Source organism: Phalacrocorax carbo, chromosome 1 (assembly GCF_963921805.1).
Source record: "Phalacrocorax carbo chromosome 1, bPhaCar2.1, whole genome shotgun sequence".
Classification (NCBI taxonomy): Eukaryota; Metazoa; Chordata; class Aves; order Suliformes; family Phalacrocoracidae; genus Phalacrocorax; species Phalacrocorax carbo.
This window is the reverse complement of record NC_087513.1, coordinates 99008418-99030639: the sequence shown is the minus strand read 5'-3', so window position 1 is coordinate 99030639 and position 22222 is coordinate 99008418. Positions and strand designations below refer to the sequence as shown.

Here is a 22222-nt window from a genome sequence, read left to right as displayed (position 1 = left end):
CATCTGCCATAGCTTAAGAAAAAGCACTTAGTAATACTTGCCAATTGAAGAGCATCTCACAGCCAAAATGGGCTGATCCTGCTCAGTTTGAAAATTTACACTTCTCAGTGGAAGAAAATGGGGAACTCTGGAGAATCCCAGTGAAAGGATTTTCTTGTGAATGGTTCTCTGTATACTTTGAAAGGTTCAGGCAGGATAAGGTTTGTTATTCAGGGAAAGCTCAGATAACTGAAGAGAAAACCACCTCTAACAGTATAACAAAATTGGGCTTAAAGTGTAGGAACAAGGTCTGATGCAGGTTCTAGCATGTATGTATAGATCTTAATAAATTTCAGAAAGTACAAACATCTGAACAACACTTACAGTCATTATATTTCATTTTGCTTATTCATGAAATAAGAAGAGCATCTTCTAGCCTCATACGTTATTTTCAATACTGTTGTTCAAAAGTGATTAATTCTCTATCTGGAAGTTAGTTTGAGGCCTTTTAATTGGAAAAAAAAATAGTTTAGTCAGCTGAAAATATATGCAGTCCAGAGACTAATGACACTAGCAGACATAAAATGAAGTAGCCATAAAATTCAGGATGAACACCTATACATTTAATGAAACCGCTGCATCGTGAATACAGAAGTCAGAATCTGGGAACTGCACTGTTAACTTTTACCAAAGTACAGCACGTCTTGAGGACAGAAAAGCCCTTCACACCTATTCTTGGTCATTTTCTTCCGTAGGACTATTATACTGCCATCATATAGAAGATACGCAAGGGGTGTTTTGAGGGATAACTTTAGATCAAAAAGACCTAGGCTCCTACTAATCAATGGGATGGGCACTCTAAACCACATTCTGGAAGAGTCTTTCCACCTCTCTCCACATACAGAGCCTAGTTCCCTTTACCTAAAGGAATTCCGAGTGCTTTACTTTTAAAACAAAACTGTAGTTATTACTTTAATTATAACATCACAGTTTCAGAAGACAGAGAAGTCAACAAACCTGACATTTGTTTACTGAATGTTTTACTGGTTTAAACTTGCACCACACAAAATATACATTATTCCTGGATATAAATGTCTTTGTTTAAAACTTCAGGCAGATGAATACCTGAAAGAATAAGCACCATTTTTTCCCCCTCATTGCAACTGCAGTTGGATGCCTGTGATCACTCACATCAACTTTGGCTAGAGCATTAGGATTAATTCCAGTTTTGCATACTGTTGTAGGCCTTCCAGTTGCCGCAAACGCTTAGAACGTCTTTTACAGTTTTCCCGAGAATGTAGTCTTAAAAGCTTCATATCCCCACTAGCAGTTCTCAGACATATTAATTCAGTGCTATTCCAGCAGGAATTGTGGTGTTGATTTTATCAACATTCCTTTCCAGAGCTCAAAGAGGACAAGTACATTCAAGGAACAGTCAGATATAAACATTTGCTATTAATCTGTTACTTAATCCACTTGTAAATTGTTACTTTTTATTCTAGGTAAATGATTTTAGCAGTACTAGAGATTGTTCAGCTATGAATAGATGTACATCAATATTGATAAGGAAAATAAAAGGTGATTTTACTTTTTTTTGTAACTAAATCTTCTCAAGATGCAGCTCTGGCCTCATTCCCTTTAGATTCCAGACAGCTTTAATAATGGAGCCTGGCAGGACCCTAGTAGGTGGGTGTCACAGGTCCCTGGTGAAAGTAAACTGCCTGATGGAAGATTTGAATTCTTGATTCAAACACTGAATATTTAATTATCAGTTGCAGTTCACCAGAACCGTGTTTCAGCCAGAATTATCCTCCAACACCTTAAATAAATGGACATTTTGAGCAAAAAGAAAAATACACCCCCCGATTTGTACATACGTATTCAAGTTTCAAAAAGAAAAAAAAAAAACACAAAACAAAGAGATGTAAGCCGTTGCTTTTTTTTTAAAAAAAAAAAAAGAAGGCTAACAGCCAACAATAGGAGTTGCTTCATGAACTATCACAATGCATTAACAGCTTTTTTTATTCTCCACCATTTTCAGTCTGTTACTGCGTGTGTCCCACTGAACCTTGAAAAGAATTATGAACTGCTTTACCTGGCAGAACAATTTGTAGGAATTCCCGTTCTGTACTTAAAGTTTAAATTGCCAAATGTCACGAGGTAAGCATTTGCTATTGATAAAAGTATGCTTTGAAATTATGGACATCTATTTCCATTAACTTTCTGAGGGTTTAGAAAGAGCGTATTGCATGCATAAGTTATACCACTGTCTCCCCACTAGTTAATATACCTTTATATGGAGAATTAATTAACTCAGGTTCCTACATATAATAGCATTTAGAGGAAGCTGAAGTAATTTGAAAATGGACAGGCAAGAGTAATGTGTCTGGCATTAGTTTACAGCATCTCTTATTGGTTGTACTGTGTCCTGGAGCCACCTCATCAGTATAGACGGCAGCTCTGTTACATGGCCAAATTAGAAGGTCAGCAAGTTTCTTCCAGATACCTCAGAAGCAGGTAGGAGGCAGTTGCAGCTGCATCCCAGCCAGGAAACTGCATGCAGCTAGGGCAAGACATGCACCACTGGCATTCAGATGTGATCATATCTATGAATAACAAAGCTGGAGTCTTCCAGCCATTACAGTCCTGGTTACCAGTGGTGTTGTATGGAGAGGTGTGTGGACTGGGAGAAAAAGTTCAAAGAGATTCAGACTTGAACAGACAAAAAAAAAAAAAAAGGAGAAGATTGAGGGCATCAAGTTTAATAGGCAGTAGGTGCCATTGGTTTATGGACAAGAGAGCAAGAAGACTGGTGCTTCCTCATGACAGAAGTTTACTCTGAAGGAAGGGAGGTGGTGATACAGATATAGGAAGGCATTTAGAATTCTCAAAATAAAATTCAGATGTTATAGAAAAATAATTACAGCATCCACTTATATTTAGCAGTGGCTTTCATTTGGATGTTGCTGCTACTTCACTTCTGCTCTGGATAGAAGTTGTGCCATGCTATACACATACTGCTCAGAAACAAAACCAGGCCAATGCTGCCCCCCCACCCCATGCTTCCTTTCATAGGGTGTTCCAAGGGCACCGATAGAGCACAGTACCTTGTCTAGAGCACTGTCTGTATGATTTCCTTTACAGCTGTCAGAGCAATTGCTAGCTAATGGTAGCAACCCCTTTATTACTCTTGGACTTCGCTGCAGCAGCTGAAATTACAGCGTTCCTTGACTTACTGACCTAACAATTTGAGGGTAACAGCAGTAGCAGCTGTTGAGCTGGTGATCCCCAGAGCTTCAGAACCTTACAGGAGGACATAAATACTGATAACTTTTTCTCTGCCTGTATTCCAAGTTGACCAGGCATTAATGCTCTCCTGGAAGACCTTTCTGAAATGAGAAATGTTAGAAGCTATCTTAATAGTCTCTGTGTAAATACAGAATGATTTTTCTGTGGGTCTGCATGAGAGACAATGACATCTAGTGGACAAAGAACAAGACTGAGAGTAAAAGCAACTCAAGTTCTTAATTACAGCTCCCTTGTTTCTTTTGTTGTCTTCATCAAATCCTATCTTCCAAATGCTTTGTTTTTTCCTTTCATCCTTAGTCTATTTAATCCAGTCCGAAAGTTCTAGGAGATAAGGACTGTTTTTCACTATACTTATATTCTCTCTCTTCCACTGTACAGGTACTGTAATGTAAACCATAATTTTGCTACATATACATCTTCAACCAACAGCCAAGATCCAGACAACAAATCCTCAAAATAGAGAATGACATATAAAAGGCAGCAGTAACCAAAGCAAGTTGCTAGGTTATAATTGTTGTAGGAAAACAATTAGCAACCCTCTTGTACTGAAGCACATCAAAGATCATGTGTTTTTTCCACATCCCATCTCCACGAAATGCAATAGGAATATTAATCTATCTTCTTATTCAAAGGGCTGTGATATCTTTCACATGTAAAGCTTATTGCAGATTTGGGAGCTGAACCAAGGCTCTTTCAAATCCCAGCTCAGGGCAGTAATCTCAAACTTATCACTGGATTCAGATGAACAAGGAATACATTAAATTCTGCTTTTGACTGTGTGTAAATATCACAACCGCTCGCATACAGAGTTAGCAAAAGGTTAATATCTATGATTTTTTTTTTACCCTATTAATAAGCTATTCTAGGCTATAAGGATTTTACATTTCCTGTCTTCTTATTAAGATTTCTTCTTCACAACTCAGATTTACAGCAGAATTTGATTTCCGGACATATGATGCAGAGGGAGTTATACTATATGCAGAATCCCTTGACAGTACAGCATGGATCTTGCTTGCTCTTCGAGATGGGAAGATTGAAATTCAATTCAAGAATGAATTTGGGACAAAAGTCACCAGTGGAGGCAAAGCCATTAATGATGGCCTGTGGCATATAGTAAGCTGGGTTTTCCTCTCCCCTTTCCTTCCTTTAACTCACTACGGGAACATTCTGTCTCGATAAGTAAAGTAGGGAAAAACTAAGCAACTATTGAAAAGGCTTAAAATTAATCAAATCCCAGATTTAAAAGTCAGCCAAGAAATGCACAAGAATACATCTGGGAAATTGTGGCACCTGTTTACAATGGAGAAAGACGTAATTACCACTAGCTGGCGACGTAGGAATTACTCTTTGTGTTCATTAAAAAGGAAGCAGTAGAATATTAAAGAGTGTGATTGCATGGTCAAGTGCATGGTTATTAGATACTTTGTATAGAGAGCAAGATTTACATTTGCTAGAGCAGAAATCCATCTTGTTTTTCAAACTTGCATGCCTAAAATGAAAGGCCTTGCTCACTTACACCATCTATATATCACACCAAATTATTATCATCAGTTAGGTTTTGGTTTTGTTTGTTTTTAAAGGAGGGGGTGAAAGAAACTAGGATTCTGAATAGACCTCCTGTTTCAGTACAGCACAACTTGCTTGAGACTGAAAATCTACTTTGCCTAATAATAGTGGGAGCAAGCATTGAACCTGTTTTGTCTGTGCCCCATCTGAAGACGCAGTCCTCTCTACCAGGTTACAGTGACATGGAGGATTTTATGCCAAATATAGATTGGATATAGGACAACTGCAGGAATCAACTTCTTGTAAACTCTATAGTGCATAAGGCAAACTGATCAACTGCATGGGTTTTCCCAGGGGTAGGATGGGGGTGGAATGGAAGATCATCCTCCCATGGGTGTCCATGGATATGGACAGTTGTCGTGATGCAAGTTTTAATATGCTGGAAATGTCGACTGCTTTAAAACTATTTTACAAGTTAGATATTTAGAGAAACATTAGTAATGCTTCATACAGGTGTACATAATTAGTGTCTAAAATATTCTACATGTTTGTGTATATATATGTAATTATTTGTATTTAATTCTAGATATCAGTTGAAGAACTAGAACACAGCATCAGTGTAAAAATAGCTAAAGAAGCCGTGATGAGTATTAACAGCCCAGGAACTCTTTTTAAACAATCACAGGGTTTCTTGGAAACTAAGGTATACATTGCAGGATTACCTCGCAAAGTGGGCAACACTCTTGTTAAACAGGTAACTAAAATAGTAAGAGTAATGTTGATTAATACTGTTCTGTTATTTGTTTGGTTTTGTATTCTTTACTTAGTAGGCACAGAGGAAGGAAGAGTGGCATGGAATTCATTTAGAAAATGAAAATCAGGTTAATTAAACCACTTTTGAAAATAAACATGCATGAAGCTTTGTAGTCTGTCTTCAGTTATAAAAACACAGCACTTACAGTCTAATCTTTCATGATTCTGTAGCCTGTTTCCTAGCTGTAAGATTTGCTAACTCACCACCACCTCTGCTGGGAGAGGACTTCAAAGTGATTCATGTTTCTGCTGCTGGCTTTTGCTAGGCTCTGAATAGGTATGGAATTCACTGCGGAGGCAGCACTATGAGCTTTCATTTTTAATAGATTTTATAATAGCCCAGGACAGACAAGGCCCATGATTTTTCCAGTCTTCCATCCTCAACAGCTCTGTCTTACACTGGGGAGGGTACAGTCAAGTAGTTGTGACTGTCTGCTTCTCAGTCCAGGAGCTCTCGAACTAATTGGCAGTCTAAGTAGAGAGGCAAAACAGTAACTGTACAGTAGATGCTACACTTTTTTTCAGTCTATATTTGCACAAAAGTGAAGCAGAGAGAAAAAATATGAAGCAGAACAGCATTCCCTTACCCAATAGAAAGCAGTTGCAGAAGTTTCTCTCTACCTTGGTACAAGGAGATGAAACCTTGCACAAGCAACAGTGCTAGTGATCATTGTCTTTCAACTACAGAAAAGTTGTTGCGACCTAAACAAAGGGACAGCGCGAGCTGTAAAAATTGAAGCAATCTATTTTGTACAGATCATTGGTATCAAAATGGGAAGTGTTATTAAATCAGAAGTACTTTTTGAAGACTGAGTTCATAAATGCATGCCATTTGTTTTCTCCCAGCATCAATGCTGTAACCTGTAGTATTGATAAAGCTATTATTGGCTACCCAGAAATAGGCTGACGTGTAAAGTAACGCCTTATTATTAACATGTTTAAAACAACTTTGAATGCAAACCCCTAGTGCTGCAATTCCACAGATTAACCCTCGGCTAGATGGGTGCATTCGTGCCTGGAACCTGATGAATCAGGGACATTCAGGTGTAAAGGAAGTCATTCAAGAAAAACAAAGCAAACACTGTTTAGTAGCAGTGGAGAGAGGATCCTTCTACCCTGGCACTGGAATGGCAAAGTTTCAGATAAACTACAGTAAGTATATTTCTGTCTGTTCCTATAGTTTTTGCTGGACTGGCGATAGAACTGATGAATAGTTAAAAGAAAGAAAGAAAAAGACACACACAAACTAAGCTATACACCATAGCATCCAGCAATGATTCCCATAACTTCTGTTAGAAATTTGCTTGAATGAGAATTCTGATCCAATTGGTGTCATCCATTTAATTTCTGAAGTGTTTTAGGTTAGGAGGTATATTCTTTATTTGCAAAGGATGGGCCCTGTTGAACACATTCACTTTCCAGAGATCTAATTCTGTCCCTTCTTCATCAGTGGGGAAAGCTATCCTATTACTGACAGAAAAAGGCTGGGGATAGAGAAAAGGATCACTGGTGGTTTTGTGTATGCAATTCTGCTTTTAAACAAACATCCTGTATAGAGGTTTTAGGCACATCTCTTGCTCCTTCCTGAACCCAGAATTTTCTTGCCTAACCTCCTGCCCTAATTTCAAGATTTCCAATCCAGGATCTCCTTGTATGCACCTGAGACCCCAAAATCAGACATCTCTTGAGCGTTGTCCAAAATCCTATTGTCACTATACTCTTCCCCATCCCAAATGCTATGTTACCCTTCATCCCTGCTCTGATCCCCAATCCTTTTCATCCCAGGATTTGCTATTCTTTCCCAGGCCTTTGCTAGCCCACTTCAGAAGATTTCTCCAGCTTTTTATATTCTCTGCTTCCAATGAACTTTCATAAGCATTTCCTATGCCACTCAAGCGTCCTCAATTTTTCTGCCATTCATTCACTAACACCATGCTGCCATGACTCCTCCTGACCTTTCTGTTTTGGGCTGCTGTTATGACTTCACTCCCTCCACTCTCTGTTGTCACCCCCCAAATCCGAGAGGCTGGCCGACATCTGCTGCTACCCTTCTGTGAGCTGTTATAGCCCACTGTCTTCCTGCCCATTTGGCTTTGTGTAGGACTATAACCTCACCTCATATTTTAGGATTTCTGCTTACTCAAGAAACTACTAGATTTGAACGGGGAGGCAGGGTGGGAAGACACAAAGATGATACAAAAGATGACAAATACCTCTTTAAATAGTAATTTTTATACTAGCTGCACTATGAATGCATCATATGAAATTATATTTGTGCCATCTGCATACCTTATGCACCTGTATATTCCCATTTTAATAGTGGAACTGCTTTGGAATGTAGAAGTGTATGAGAATTGCCAGTCTTCCACTCAGTGGCAGCAATTCATGAGTAAATTAGGTTTTTGGGTATAATTTTGAACTGACCTTTAATGAACGTGGCACCTGTTCCATGTTAGAATGGAGAAGGTAGCAGAAAAAAGAAGACCAATAAGCACAGAGGATTAGGGAAGATGCAGGATTAAAGTTTTTGGTTTTCTAAAAGTTCCGAAGTCCACTGTTCTTCTAGAGATTAGTACTAATTTTTCCACAGTGGGAACAGATTAAATACTAATTTTTAGCACCATATTAATTTTTCATTAGCAGATGGATTTATTAATTTCAATTATTCTTTTTAAAACAGATAATCTTGACAATGCTGAAGATTGGCTAATAAATGTGACTATGACTATTCGCCCATCCACAGACACTGGTGTTATGTTTGCCTTGGTTTCTAATGAAACAGTGCCTCTTGCTTTGTCCATAGTGGACTCTAACTCTTCTGACTCACAGGTGATCTTACAATTATCATAGCAGCTGATATACATATAAGTCAAACCTCTTGTTTTTGTCTCACTTAACTTACTACTCCATTTGAGAAAAATCAAACTAAAAAAAGCTACTCACACTTGCAGTGGAGCTGGTAGGCTGAATTAATATTTTGAAGATCACTTAGATCATACAATGATGTGCAGAAAATATTACTATTAACAATTGCTACAATAGTGACTAAGCACTAAGCGCTCTTATGTCAGGTACTATCCATTACATCATGTCTTCTTCAACCTTTCCTTCTAAATGCACAGAGCAGGAGGAGGAATACGTCAGAAATAGGATAATGATATTATAATAATGGCATCATGTTAATTTCAATTTATAAACATACCTTTTTGACCTTCAGTTTACATTTACATCTGCTTACATCAGGCATCCCACGATAGAGCATGATTATACACAACAGCTAATTCATGCTTTTGCCTGAAATAAGAACCTATAGTGAACACTTGGTTACCTTTGAAGCTGTAGCAGTATTCCTTTTGCGTTTAAGAGAAAAAGGCTTTAATCTCAGAAACATAGCCAAAGTTGTTTGGTTTTTTTTTTCCCCCTTTTTTTTTTTCTTTTTTCCACAGTGAACATTTTCACTTATGAATTTAAGAATATAAATGAAAGGCATTCATCACCAAAGGTGATGATTATTCATCAACTTTGGTAACTTTCCCAACTTAAGGTACCAGTTTTTAAAATGTGGCTCTAATATTTCCTTTTCTACTTCCAAATATAAAGTGTATCAGAACTAAGTAACATTGTGCGTTAAAGTTACATGTGACATCTTTTGTGACCTACCATTCTTCCTTTTAGAAAATCATTGTGACCATTGGAAACATCACTGTTGCACATCTGGAATCAAAGAAGTTATGTACGCCCAGAAAAGTACTGGTTGGACTTGTAGTAACCAAACAGCAACTTGAACTGTCTGTTGATTCGCACACTGACAGAAGCAGTTCAGAGCAACTGTCTATCCTGCATCAAGCAATGACAGCAGATGTTGTTACCTACTTGGGTGGCCTGCCAGGTAAATTATATTTCTTTTCATTAGTTTGATTATTTGTACAAGCCTTGATTATATTCAGCCTTACACAAGTTAGAAGAAGACTACAACTGTACAAAAAGAAACAGGTCTTCCTCCCTCCCTCCCTTCCCCCACCCCACCCCCACCCCCAAGTACTTCTTGTTTCATCCAGTCTGTTTAGCTTTTGGGGGAGGCTGCTTTTCAACAGTAGCATCATTAGGCCCATTAAAAGGCATAAGTCTATCTATAGAGGTTTAAATATTTAAATGTCTTGATTTTTTGAGCAGGGGAGGGGTGAGCATTGCATATTTCTGAAATGCCACCAGCTGGCACAATTTAGGAACTGCATCAAGCATGTAAGAAAAACCAGGCATTTCTAAGTAAATTGTTAGAAGTGCAGAAGTCAGGAATATGGTTTCAGCAATTAAACTCTGGGCAACAGATGACTAGCAATCTTTATGAGACAGAAAGTGTGTTGAAACAACAAATATCTTGTTTAAAGCAAGCCACAAGTGTATCCCCAGTCTTAAGACATGTACAAGCATTATTTTGTACAGGAAGTATAGACATGCTTGTCTATAAAATAGTTTGACTTCAGGGTGAATTGTGAAGAAAAACAGCATTGCCACAGATGAGGAATTTTCAAAGCCTAAGATCCTCAAACTTTAAAACTGGTAGAGGAAAGACACCATGGTTACAGCATTACTACTGGCAGAGCTTTTCTGTATCCTCTCTTAAAGTTACTTTAGGGAGAATAAGTCACTATTCCTAAGGAAATTTTAAGAGTTTGACCAACAGTGTCTTGAATTGACATCCATTTTACATGTAGGCTGCAGTGTCATAGCACTGCCCCAGACATAGCTGTTCTTTATCTGTAATGTCTGTCTTCTGCAGGAGGCAAGGGTCCACAGGAGTAGAAAAAGGGGAGGAACTGCATATCCATTGGAGATGATCTCTTTAGGCATTTCTTCCAAGGTAGTGCACACAGGGGAAGTTGGAATTATGGTTCCATCCTCTAGGCTTGCTTGTCAGAATAGAAGCAAGGTGTTTAGGGCAGCACTGCAGGTACCACAGCCTCTGTCTGAAGCGGTGGTTGCCTCAGTTTCCAGGCCCGTGTGGTGGAACTACTTGTTCTCTACAAGTCTTCATATGCTGGTAATCAAGGATGTAACAGGATTTAGACACCAAATATGACAATTTCTCCTCTAACTTTGCTTTTGAATGGATATGCAATATCTTGGAAACCAGATAACCAGGTGAGTTCAATTCAAATTGAATGTATAACATGAGAAGAACGCACTAATGGTGCAGTACCATCACATACCACAATAGGTAAGTATCGGTGTTTTCGCAATACCTGCTCACTTTTGAAAGAGATGAGGTCAGTATTTACTTAGCAGAGGTGAGTCAGTATGTTAACTGAACTACACTAACTTAACTAAGAACTGGATCGTTTTTTAGACTAATTTAAATATCACAAAGAGGTCTTTCTGGTACATTGCCAGCCACAGAGTAATTGGCATCTGAAGAGCTAAGACCTTGGCTTCAGTCACGCATCCCAAATAGACAAGCAAGTATTAGTTACTTGCTGCTTCTTAAAAATAAGTGTAATCTCTGTTTTAAAAGGCATCTTCAACAGGCAAACATTTTATAGAAAACCAAACCTCTGTATGTGTAAACAGTTTCTAATTAGAGGTCTCAAAAAAGCAACCAAAACCCCCACGTTATCCAAAGGAGCCTCTTCCACTCTGTTACCAAAGAGAGAAAAAGTAATATAGGAAAGCTACTTTAGGTCCCTGTGTACATCCAGTTTGGCTTGCAGCATTGCATTTACTCACTCTCAGTCACCCCTGAAAAGCCTCTGGGATTACTGAGCAGTATAAAAAGGTAGGTAAGGATCCCCACACTGAGCTACAATGCACAGAGCTGTGTGGTTAAAAGGCACCTAACAAAAATATACATTTCATGAAGACCAGAAGTCCCCATTTTTGGTATACATTTCTTCAAACCAGTAGCAGCGTTGGGAGTACACATCTTTGTTAGTTAATTCAGCACAACCAGCACAGGCTAAATGAGGCTTGCACAGTTCTGTGATGGCAGCGTTATCATCACTGGAGTAAAAAGAGCAGAAGCGCGCAACTCTACAGGACTGTCTGTGCAGTACCTCAGCTTACAGCAAAGTAAAATCACAAGGAAGCAACATTTCTTGTTCCCCAGACAACCAAGTCTACCGTCTAGGAGGGATAGGATGATTAACACCTGAAAGCAGATTATGATTCTCTTCAGATTGGCTTCTAGGCATCCTCCTTCTAGTTGCTGAAGGTACCTGGATCACCTGATGCCTCCCTTGTAAGAATCCAGTTGTAGCCTAAGACCTCAGAGCAATGCCTCCTTTATTTTCCTGGAAGCGTATTCATGATCTGATGTTGCCATAACCCAAAGAGTACCTAAATGAGCAACAGATCAAGTGAGGCTTTTACAGAGAGTTCACTTTGAAGAAGCAGTAAGGAAGCAGTAAAATGAGTGGAGTTCCCAGGGTCCCCTATTTGAGAACCTGCAGATTTGAATCCAGAGTAGCTTTCTGGCAAAGGCAATATGTTTCTTTCTGTGACTTCCAAACCCACAAACATCTGTTTGTAGGTCAGGATGAGAACAGTGAACTCCAGGAAGCAAACTATTGGTTCACTGTTAATACAGAAAATGCTACAGTGAAAAACATTCATGTAGTTAGGTTTCTGGACGGCAATAGACTTTTAACACCTATTTCAAACTTGACTGACCTTTCTCAGCTTTGCTGACTTTATCTCAATCTTAAAGAAAAGGGAGAAGAACTTGAGTGTTTCCTGTCAAATTGCTCTTTTCTTCCTTGGCTAGCTAATGGGTGGGGAATGGAGTATTCCCCATGTTTTCGCTAATCTGAAAAATACATAAGAATTGGCATGCCTTGGCCTAATAAATTGAATGTGTTTCTGTGCAGATGTTCCTCTGGGTGCTACGTTAGTAACCGCTTTTTATAACGGCTGCATGGAGGTGAAGGTCAACAACAGACAGCTGGATCTGGATGAAGCCATTTCTAAGCACAATGACATTAGATCTCACTCGTGCCCACTGATTATGCAGTAACCATTCAATTCTTAATTTAACTTTTTTCTTTCAGATATAATTTGTGTAATTAGTCTCATGCCATAATGAAGCCTGTATTATTTTATTCATTCAAGATGTGCCAGGAAAATAATCAACAGCATGTTTTTCCTCCCTTTTATATAGAATGAGGGGGGAAAAAAATCCCCTCTCCTCTTTTCAGCTGTAAAGAGACAATCAAGATCAAAAATCTGTAAGAATGTTCTCCTATTCATATCAGTGATAAATCTTAAAGCTAGATTTATCCTCCATGTTCATAGTCTGACCTTGATCTGTTTAGTTTGGAGAGAAAGTTCAGGAAGTTCTGTTTGGAACCATTTTTACTTCTTATTTTTCATATTTTCATATAGCGGCACAAAGTTACAAGTTGAAAATTTTGGTAATGTATTTGAATCTAAACAAGACCAGTCTCATTAAACTTTTCCAAGCATAACAAATAAAGAGGAATCTCTACAGGTTTTGTAATATGTGCTTTTGGTAGAGGGAAAATACCCTGGAATCTGGAGCCCAGGCTCTCTGTCAATATGTTTACAAGTTGTATCAATATTGGGAAAGCAACTTCAAAACTGCAATATTTTTGTAAGCAGCTCAATTTTTGAAAATAGCTCTGGTTATACTGTACCAGCTTTAATTCCTCTGTTTTAGGAACCCAGCTTTAGACTTCTAACAGAGTTCTGGATTAGATCAGGTAATTTACTTTCAAAGTGGGTTAAAATACACCCCAGGCAATTTTGGAAAACAGAGGAGTTGGCTTGAAAGAAGGAGCTCTGGTCTTCATCACAGGACATCAGACTGGAATTTGCTAAGTAAAGCTGAGAAATTGCGGCAAACATTTCTTCCATTCGTGACAAATCTAGCAGTCCTCCATACAAGCACCCTCTAATGGTCCATCATCTTCCCTTTATTTAGGTCAGCCTTGCATTCACAGAGCCCCAGAAGATATCTGTGAGCCTGTTGCAGTTGTGTTTCTGACATACTTGAAAGCCTAAATTTTGCTAGTAACGTCATAACGTAAAGCCGTATGCTGCTCAGCCGACTTTAATGGAACAGGTAATTAGAAAAGTAGAGAAAAGTATTGCTTTCCTCAGGTGTGTTCATTTCAAGCATTTTTAATATTTCTTTAACATCCTTTGAGTGTTCTTTCCACTACCAACCTCATTTTCACACAACCAGAAGCCTCCCTGTGCAGCTCACCTAGTGGTTTTGTTAGCCCCAAACCACATAAATAGCAAGAGAATTGCTGTAAGCAATGAATATATACTCTCATCCATCAACCAGAGAGACATTTTTCTGCTAGGATTCTTGACCTGAGGTTTGTTTTCTTCTCTTGAGACACTGGAGTGGAAACGTATGCACAGAAGGATGGATTGTGACAATATGATTTTGAGGATTGCCTTTCTCCAGAGATATTCCCAGTGACATTAGCGAGGTTTCTTTCATTGTTGACTACTAACATTAGTACATTAGTATTGCAGAATCTGAACCCATCTTTCAACATTATTGCTTTGTCTGAGGTTATTGTTAACTCCACTTCCCACTTGCGTAATATAAGACAGGATTTGCTCTGACTTTCGCTCCAGCCAGCCTTAGTAAGGTCACCAAATCTGTCCAGCACTGGTTCATCCGTGGCTGCTTATCAGCAGGAATACCCTACAGCTGATACCCAGGGGCTGATTGGTAGGGAGCTACTAGCTTGCTTTTCTTCTATGACGGCATGTAAAAAAAGCTTTGATTTTTCAGACTTCACGGAGGGGCAATAACTGTAGGAAAGCATCCCTCCCTGCTCTCCCATCCCAACACACACATTCTTGACTGAAATAAGCAGATTTTTGCATGCAGGGTGGAGCTGAACTGGGACTTTTGACATCAAATACGTGTGATTACTTACAGTATTTCAGCAGCACCCACTGAGTTCTGGAAGGCCTTTGGGTCAGCCTCTTGGCCTTGTACAACAGCCACAGAAATTATGATATGAGGAACATGAAGTAAAGTGTCAGCAGTACTCTAAATGCTTAGGTCTGCATGTGCGAACAGGAGAAGAAAAGGTTTGGTTTGGTTTTCAGGTTTTGTTTACGAGTAATAAATAGTAGATGAAATTAAAGACAAAAAAATAACTTAATTTTCCCCACAAAGACACCACTTCTTTTTGTTTTCATGGAATAATATTTTAGAGTATCATAGTTAGAATGAAACCTCTGCACTTTTTTTTTTTTAATGTAAAAGTGCCTCCTTATTGTAAGAATTAAATAAAGCAGCATTTGCAAGTTTCTTTTCATTTTAAGTTGTATTTGCCTATCTTTGTTCACTGTTACTGTGCAAAACTTGTTCTACTGGTCAAGTGGCTTATTCTGGAGATTGCAGTAATCTTCAGCATCAAAGAAGGAATTTGGTTGAAATAATATGCTGTCCAAATAGGCATCCATATTCTCTAGATAAATTTTTAAGTTTATTAATTGTTTAATATTGCCTGAGGAAATCAAGTTTTGCTTAAAACTACATGTGGAAGAAAGAAGATCAGTGAAAGTTACTGATTCCTATCTTTGCTTCTTTATCAGATGGATTTGATTGAATTTTTAGGCGTAATCATTTCAGCAAGGGCCATCCAGTGTTTACACAGAACAGCTGGACCTGCTCTGCGCATTTTCAGCTCCTGTACACCAAGTGTTACAAATCAGCATGTCCTAATTTCTCTGAAAATGAAATCTAATCATGGAATTGGTTTTCATTTACACTAGAGCAGCCTCCTGCTTATATGCCTGATCTAAGCTTACTTTCCATGCTTTAACACCTGCGTGTCTGCTGGTGGAGATAACTGGCTAGATTGTGTCTAAACACCTTCACTACTGATATTCAAGATCAGCTTTACAGCTGTCGAAGAAAGAGGCCAAAGTAATTTTCAGTCATTCTAGGCCTGCCTATCACTGAACACTGCACAGATGTTGGTCTTTCGATGTCATTAGTCATACGTACGTGCTTAGTATTTTGCTGCCTCAGCAGCCTTGTTGTAACAAAATAATCACCCTGATTTGGGAGCAATTTCACATTTCATGTGCCAAAAAGAACAGTTACATACAAAACACAAAATTAGATACAAGGAAAACCAGAGGAGCTAACAACAGAGGGGTAAGGCAGGCATCCCTTTGTCAATAAAGAACTGAAATACTCGGACTCTGGTTTTGTGCCACATTCTTTTCCCGACCACAGTCCTGCAGCAGCCGTTCAGAGGTCAATGACCTTGGTTCCTGTCATTTTAGATAGCTTGTTACCTGACGTGTGGGTGCGAAAGTGTCAGCAAGATGGAAATACTAGCTATGATAGTGCTATCATTGGAAATCTAAACGAGCATCCAAACTACCTGCAAAAACTTCATAGTAACAGAGTTTACCGTTCATGTTCTTAAAAAATGTTTCCTATCCACAAGATTGCAATACCCCCACATTGTTACACTGGTCGGACCCTTCTCCTCTAAGGGCAGTTACATTTCAATAGAATTATGTGAATAAGTAGCTAAGTCATAAGCTGATTCCGAGTAAGGGGACTAGTATGTTGCTTACAGACACTTGTAGTGACTCAATGCGGTGGTTGCAAATCAACACAGCTGTATGTAAGTCAGGACATAATTATGTTGCTTTTTTAAGATAAATTTGGGGTTTGGGTTTTTGGGTTTTTTTTTTTGTTTTGTGATTTTTTTGTTGTTTTGTTTAAGGAATTTGTAGCATCTCAGCAAACTAAGAAAGTGGAAAAAAACAACAAGAAAGTAGTATTACACGAGGCAGGTTTGCGGAACCACAGATTTCTCCCCCCTTGTCATTCAGGATGAGGACCATGGGAAATGCAGCAACATATAAAGCAAAAAAACACACCCCACACCACACCCCTTCCCCATAAGCCAGTGCATTTTTGGAAAGTGAGACTTGCAGAAATACTTTAAAAAGTACTGTTGGCATAGTCAACATCTTCATACACAAACATCAACATAAAAGCAGAAATCTGTGCTAGAATATTTTCAAAGTAGCATGGTGCTTTGTTTCTGTCTCTTGATTTTGGAAGCACCAAAAAGGCAGAAACCCAGTCCACCTTAGTGCGCTGGCCTCTGTCCAGTCTAGCTGAGCACTTGGGGGACGGACAGACGTGAACACACATGCTCCATCAGAATGAGCACTAACCAAAAAAAGCCCCCAACACCACGCACACCAAGAACCAGAAGCCAATTTGAACCAACAGATGTTTTCACTTCCTTTCCTCTCTCTTCCACTCTACAATCTTCCCAAGACATAAACAGCTCTTTCAGAAAAACACAGCTCACTTTTTAACCTCACTTGGTAATTTTACATCATCCAACATGGCAACGGTTGGCTCAAAAGTCAGGGCAGTGTCCCCACCTCCCCGAGGCCAGCTCTGCAAATGCATGTGTATTTGAACAGGCATACTTGCATGTAGACTGGAGCTTAAACACAGGCTTCAGGTTGCCATCGAGTGTCTGTCATTAGAAGAGTAACCAAAGACACCGGAAGTACAAGGCTCTATTTAATGATACCAGACCTGCTGTAGATCGAGCCTCTCGCTCACCTTTCCTCATAAGAAAAACAGGTCCCCGAAGGATTGCTGAAAAACTTGCTTTACTTTTGCAAGCCTTAACGGATCCAAGTAGCACCTTATTTTTTAGTGCTCATTTAGAAGCTGTTTCCCTCCCCTTCCTTCCCCCAGTTAAGAGGTAAATAAACCCCAACACAACAACACACTACTCGGCAGCTACAAAAAGCCATACAACTAACTGTTCTGGAGACAGGGCCAGAATCAGCCTCAAACGCTCGTCAGGTCAAACTTCTTTGCTGAAGGCCCACCGCAGCGCTAGTAGGGGAAGGACACGCTGACAGCAATACTGACGCCTGGGGTAAGTAAACTGGTGAGGGCCGCAGGACTGGAGAGCAATGCTTGCAGAACTTATTAGTGGTTTTACTTATGATATCACAAATAAAATTTTAATTAAAGGTAAAGCCTTGATTAGCAGGACATAAGAAGATCACTGTAAGACACACGCCGAGTTGTACGTGTATTGTTGCAAGTTTTGGGTGGCACAGAAGATACAGAATAAAAATGTCTTTGCTTGAAACAAACTGCTTGGGCTAGATGACCTCTAAAGGTCCCTTCCAATCTGAACCGTTCCATGATTCTAAACCCCAAGAAAGAACAGCTCATGTATAAAACAGCCAATATTTCCGATTGCCATTGAGCAGTAGCTTACCTTTCCAGGAAAGGTTTTTGACTTCTTCGGGTTCTGGTATAATTCCCATCAGCCAAAACTCTGTCTTAACAAAAAAAAAAGAAAAAACCACAACACAAAGCTGCTGCTAGAGCAAGCCTCCCTCTTTTCTAGCCTGTCACGGAGTGCTTGATCATTCCCACCAGCCGGTCACAGACCCCTGCTAACGCAGCCCACTGAAAAGCAATCTTCTTTTAAATCTGGGCGGAAGCCAGCCTATTGCTTAAAGGGTTTCTTCTGGAACAGAAGGTCATGTAGATTTAACAAACCTGCTTGCCTGGAAGAGGCAAACCCTATCACCTTGTAATTCATGACTTTATATTACCACACTGGGCAATAGAGGCATTAAGCAAGCTGCACGGATGAACTGAAGTTTGTGTCTTGGTGAAGGTTTATACATGCTCTCACAGTCTGTCAGAGGATTCATAAGTAGTTCATTGGCAGCTTCACAAAATCCTCATAGTGAAGTCATTACTCTGCATTCGCTGTTTTCCACAGATGTGAACCAGGATGACATCAGGACCTGCCCCAAGCTGTCCTTCCATCCGCTGGGGTGGGCCAAAAACCCTAGTCCTTGGGGAGCTCCACCCTCTAAGGGAAATGAAATTAGTCCAGGTCAAACAGTGAAAAGGGGGACTGGTGTCCTGTCTTCACAAGTGAAGGCTGCTTTTGTAGGTACTTACCTTTTCAGACAAAGATAAATGAACAATATTTCCAAGCATGCTCCATGTAAAAAAACAATTGTCTCTTTAAACACAAAACAGATAAGAACAAACACTTCAAATAAGATGAGCACAGTTACTGTAGGTCTTTTTAAGGCAAGATTATTTTCTGAACTTTATTTACATAGGGAAGGCTTTAAAGAAATAACCCAACAAAAATTAGAAATACAGGCTGAAGTTTTTTCAAACAAGCGGACAGAACGTAATCACAATAATTTGGTGCGAGATGGGGCGGTACGTTCTTTACATGTTACTGAAAAGCCCAATCGTTGATTTAAATGATATGAATCTTCTATTTATATCTTGTTCCTGCAGAAAATAAAATTTCTTTTTACTGCTGTTGTAAAGCAGGTGGCTCAGATGGTTACTCTCTCACCTGTTTGCGCTCTGTAGCAACCTTTCTTCTGAACTGGCTTTGGACTTTTATCAGAAGGTGAAGATACCAGGAGTCCCAGGTTCCCCACCACTAACGATACTAGCAGTTGACACATTCAGCAGTTCCTTTCTCTGTTTTGGGTGTCACTGACATCGTTAGCCAAAGCTCGCGAAGCAGAGCTATGACCTGTGATCTCAAAGGCTGAAAATAGTTTAGCTCATCTCTAAGAAAGTAAAGAATAAACTTTGCCAATATATCAAACATCCGGCTACTGCCAGAAGCCTGAAGAAACTGTTGCTAATCAAGGATGAAATTGATTTAATCAGTCTTACAGCCTGTTGTAGGTCTTGATATAAAAAACACCCTCCACTCTGAAAAAAAAACCCCAAACAGTGAAACTTTAAAAGTGGACATTAGTTCCTCAGGAATACGCACAATGAATATTAAACAGACCCCCAGAGCACTTTGTGCCTTTGCCCAGAACCAATTGGTTTTTCTTCATTATGTGCACTGATTTTTCTGCTGCTAATGATGGGTTTAACTCTTACATTGCAGAGAATGTTTGTGTAGGCAGGTGGCAAAACAATACATGAAGGAATGATCTCCCAGAGTGCAAAGGGACATTAGGCATCCACCTGCTGTTGATAGTCAACCGCTCCACTACCCTTCATGCCTCTGAAAATCTGTCTTGTTACACAGCCAGAATAACTTGATCTACACACAGCATCTCAAAACCAAAACTTAAATTGTGTGCTATTCTCTACCAGAACAAAGACCTACCTGGGTACAAATACAGAGGTTTATGTTTGCAGTCAGACAAGGCATGCAATATGTCCAAAGAGTCTCTGACTTCAAACAAAAATAAAACATGCTTGCAAGTGTACTGCAGTGGGAGACCAATCTTAACCTGTCCCTGCTAAATACGATGGATACAGAGAGTGAGAAAGCAACTTTCCAGACAACCCAGAAATCTGATTACTTCCCATGTCTGTTTTACATTGTCCTACCTATAAACGCATAGTGTAATACATTTTTAAGTATTAAGTGTTGACCATAAGCCATGTTGGGATTATGCAGCAATGCCAAGTTTAAACTCCCGCTAGAAACTTTCCAGACTTTCAGTTCCTAGTGAGAAAGAAAGTTGTGATGATGCTAATGCCTTTTGCAAATTGCAGCTAGGTTTATATGGTTTATGTGCCACTGTCCCAGCGAGAGCACTCCAATGTGCTATCAAAACTCATCTCCACATCTGCTCCACCTGGGTTCAAAAGTCCAGTCGCTTGGCATGGCTGTGTCTGAGCCTTGGAGGACACCTAGCTGGCTGTCACTCAGTCCTCCTAGCAGAAGGGAGATGTTGGCTGGGCAGGCAAGGCAAGCAGAGGAGAGAGTGCAGTTGGTATGTGTCTGGGTGTTTGGGGCTTACAAAGGTCTGCCGTCTAGAGGTACCATTGGATGCTCAACTGTTGTGTACTGTGGAGTGCAGAGGACATGTAGCCTATAGGTGATACATCTACACTCCAGGAAGCAACAACATTTCACAATAACCTGTCTTGCTTTCATCAAGCTGTATTTGACACTGACACAGAGTATGGTGAAAGCCTGTATGCTCTGCATTGCAAGGGGCAGAGAAGGGCCAGGTGGCACTGCAGCTGTTCTGGCTACCTGTCTGTCGTCTCGACAGACACCATAGTGGTTTTGTGTTGATTTGCAAACATACTTACAGCAGTTCTCTGTCCTCATGTTAGCTAAAAGGATTCATCTGCTCGAAGACTTTGGCTTTGTACTGCTGGTCACAAAATTGACTTCTCACTGGAGTACAATGCCAGTTTTGTTACCTTGCCTTATAGGGCAAATGCCAGTCCTGCCCCCGACCCTTTTATTTTGCCTTTATATCAAGAAAATATTTGTCCAAACACTGTCCTGAAGGCAAATTCTTTAATCTCTGTTAGTGCCCTCCTTCCGTGTATTAGGTTTCTCATCCATCATGCACACCAGTGAAAGCAGATCCGTGGATGTGCTGTTACTCACTCGGTGTTCACACAGAAGTTCATCTGAGTACAAACGAAGCATTTTGAGATCCCAGTGAATGTACATGTCTGACCCGCTCAGCTTAGCAGTAAAATAAGGGCTATGATAGCTGCTGGGTTCTTTCAGCCTGAGGCACCACCCACACCACGGAGCCTGCCGCTGGCATTTAGTTATCAATTCTCTTGCTGTTTCATAAACCAGAAAAGAATCTGGCTTGCTGGGGGATGTCCTGCTTCTAGCTTTGCTCTGAGATGTCATATCCTTCAGTGATGTAGTTTTGAAGGAAGAGTTGTTAACTATCATGGAAAACCTGAGTTTTGAGCACTCTCAGGATAGTAACAGTGCAGCAAGGGTCCTGCCTAGCCCTGTGAGGTGACATAACCAGATGTTAATTTCAGGTCTGACTCTGTACCTGGACTCAGCTTAGTAGCCGCACTTCCATCCAGCCTGTGTGCAGGGAGTTGATGGCGCTATGACTTCATGGACACCAGGGGCTGCTTTCAGGTTCTCTGACACTGGTTTTGGGAACTTCTGTTTCTTTGCTGAGGGGCTGAGCCCATGTTTCAGAAAACACAGGTCTCGTCTTGACCCTTCCAATACCCTACTATCCTGGCAAAAGGGACCCTAATGTCAGCAATGACGTTAGACAGGCTCCTGCGCAGCACTGCAGGGGAGAAGTGTTTTTCCTGCTGCTGACCCTTTGGATCCTGACTCTTTATGTACTGTTGGTTTAAGTGCGGGTTTTCAACAAATACCTGGAGAAAGCCAGCGGCTTGGATCCATTACTGGAAACAATCTGTAGGTGATTAGCTGGTCGTGCAAGTTGTGTTGTTGCTACACTTATTAAATATCTAACTATCTGCTCTGGAACGTTATCACTAGACCAGCCCACTGCTTCTCCTACCTGCTGAGGGCAGAGGAAGAGAATTAAACAAAATACTCTGATCCTTCCAGGAAATACACATCTGAAGCTGATGGTCTTACAGGGATGCTGACCGGCTGTTTGTTTATTATTTCTCTGGAAATCATTGTCTTGTTTCCAGTAAAACACTTTCTGTCATAGGTTCACTACGTTTCCCTAAGACTGGGGTGCTGTTTTTCATTTGTGTTCTCTGTTTCCTGGCCAAACATTGGATTACAACCAGAGAAAGCTTGCAAGAATGTAGCAGCATATCGGGGTGGAAAATAAACATTCTAGG

At 40.0% G+C, this 22222-nt stretch overlaps 1 protein-coding gene across 2 annotated transcripts in view; it reads left to right on the top strand.

Moving 5' to 3' along the window:
• The window catches only part of PROS1 (protein S), a 33960-nt gene extending 19051 nt beyond the window's left edge, over window positions 1-14909 (top strand). Inside the window, exons 9-16 of one of the 2 annotated variants that reach the window (XR_010375634.1) lie at window positions 2021-2139; window positions 4212-4401; window positions 5381-5548; window positions 6591-6759; window positions 8288-8436; window positions 9283-9496; window positions 10596-10749; window positions 12471-12601. Coding sequence is in view for 1 of the 2 variants with exons in the window: in XM_064468627.1 (XP_064324697.1) it covers window positions 2021-2139; window positions 4212-4401; window positions 5381-5548; window positions 6591-6759; window positions 8288-8436; window positions 9283-9496; window positions 12471-12616 (1155 nt within the window). In the remaining variant the exon portion in view is untranslated. Of the gene's footprint in view, window positions 1-2020; window positions 2140-4211; window positions 4402-5380; window positions 5549-6590; window positions 6760-8287; window positions 8437-9282; window positions 9497-10595; window positions 10750-12470 lie in introns of both variants that reach the window. The other variant, XM_064468627.1, reaches the window with a different exon arrangement.
• The last annotated feature ends 7313 nt before the right edge of the window (window positions 14910-22222 follow it).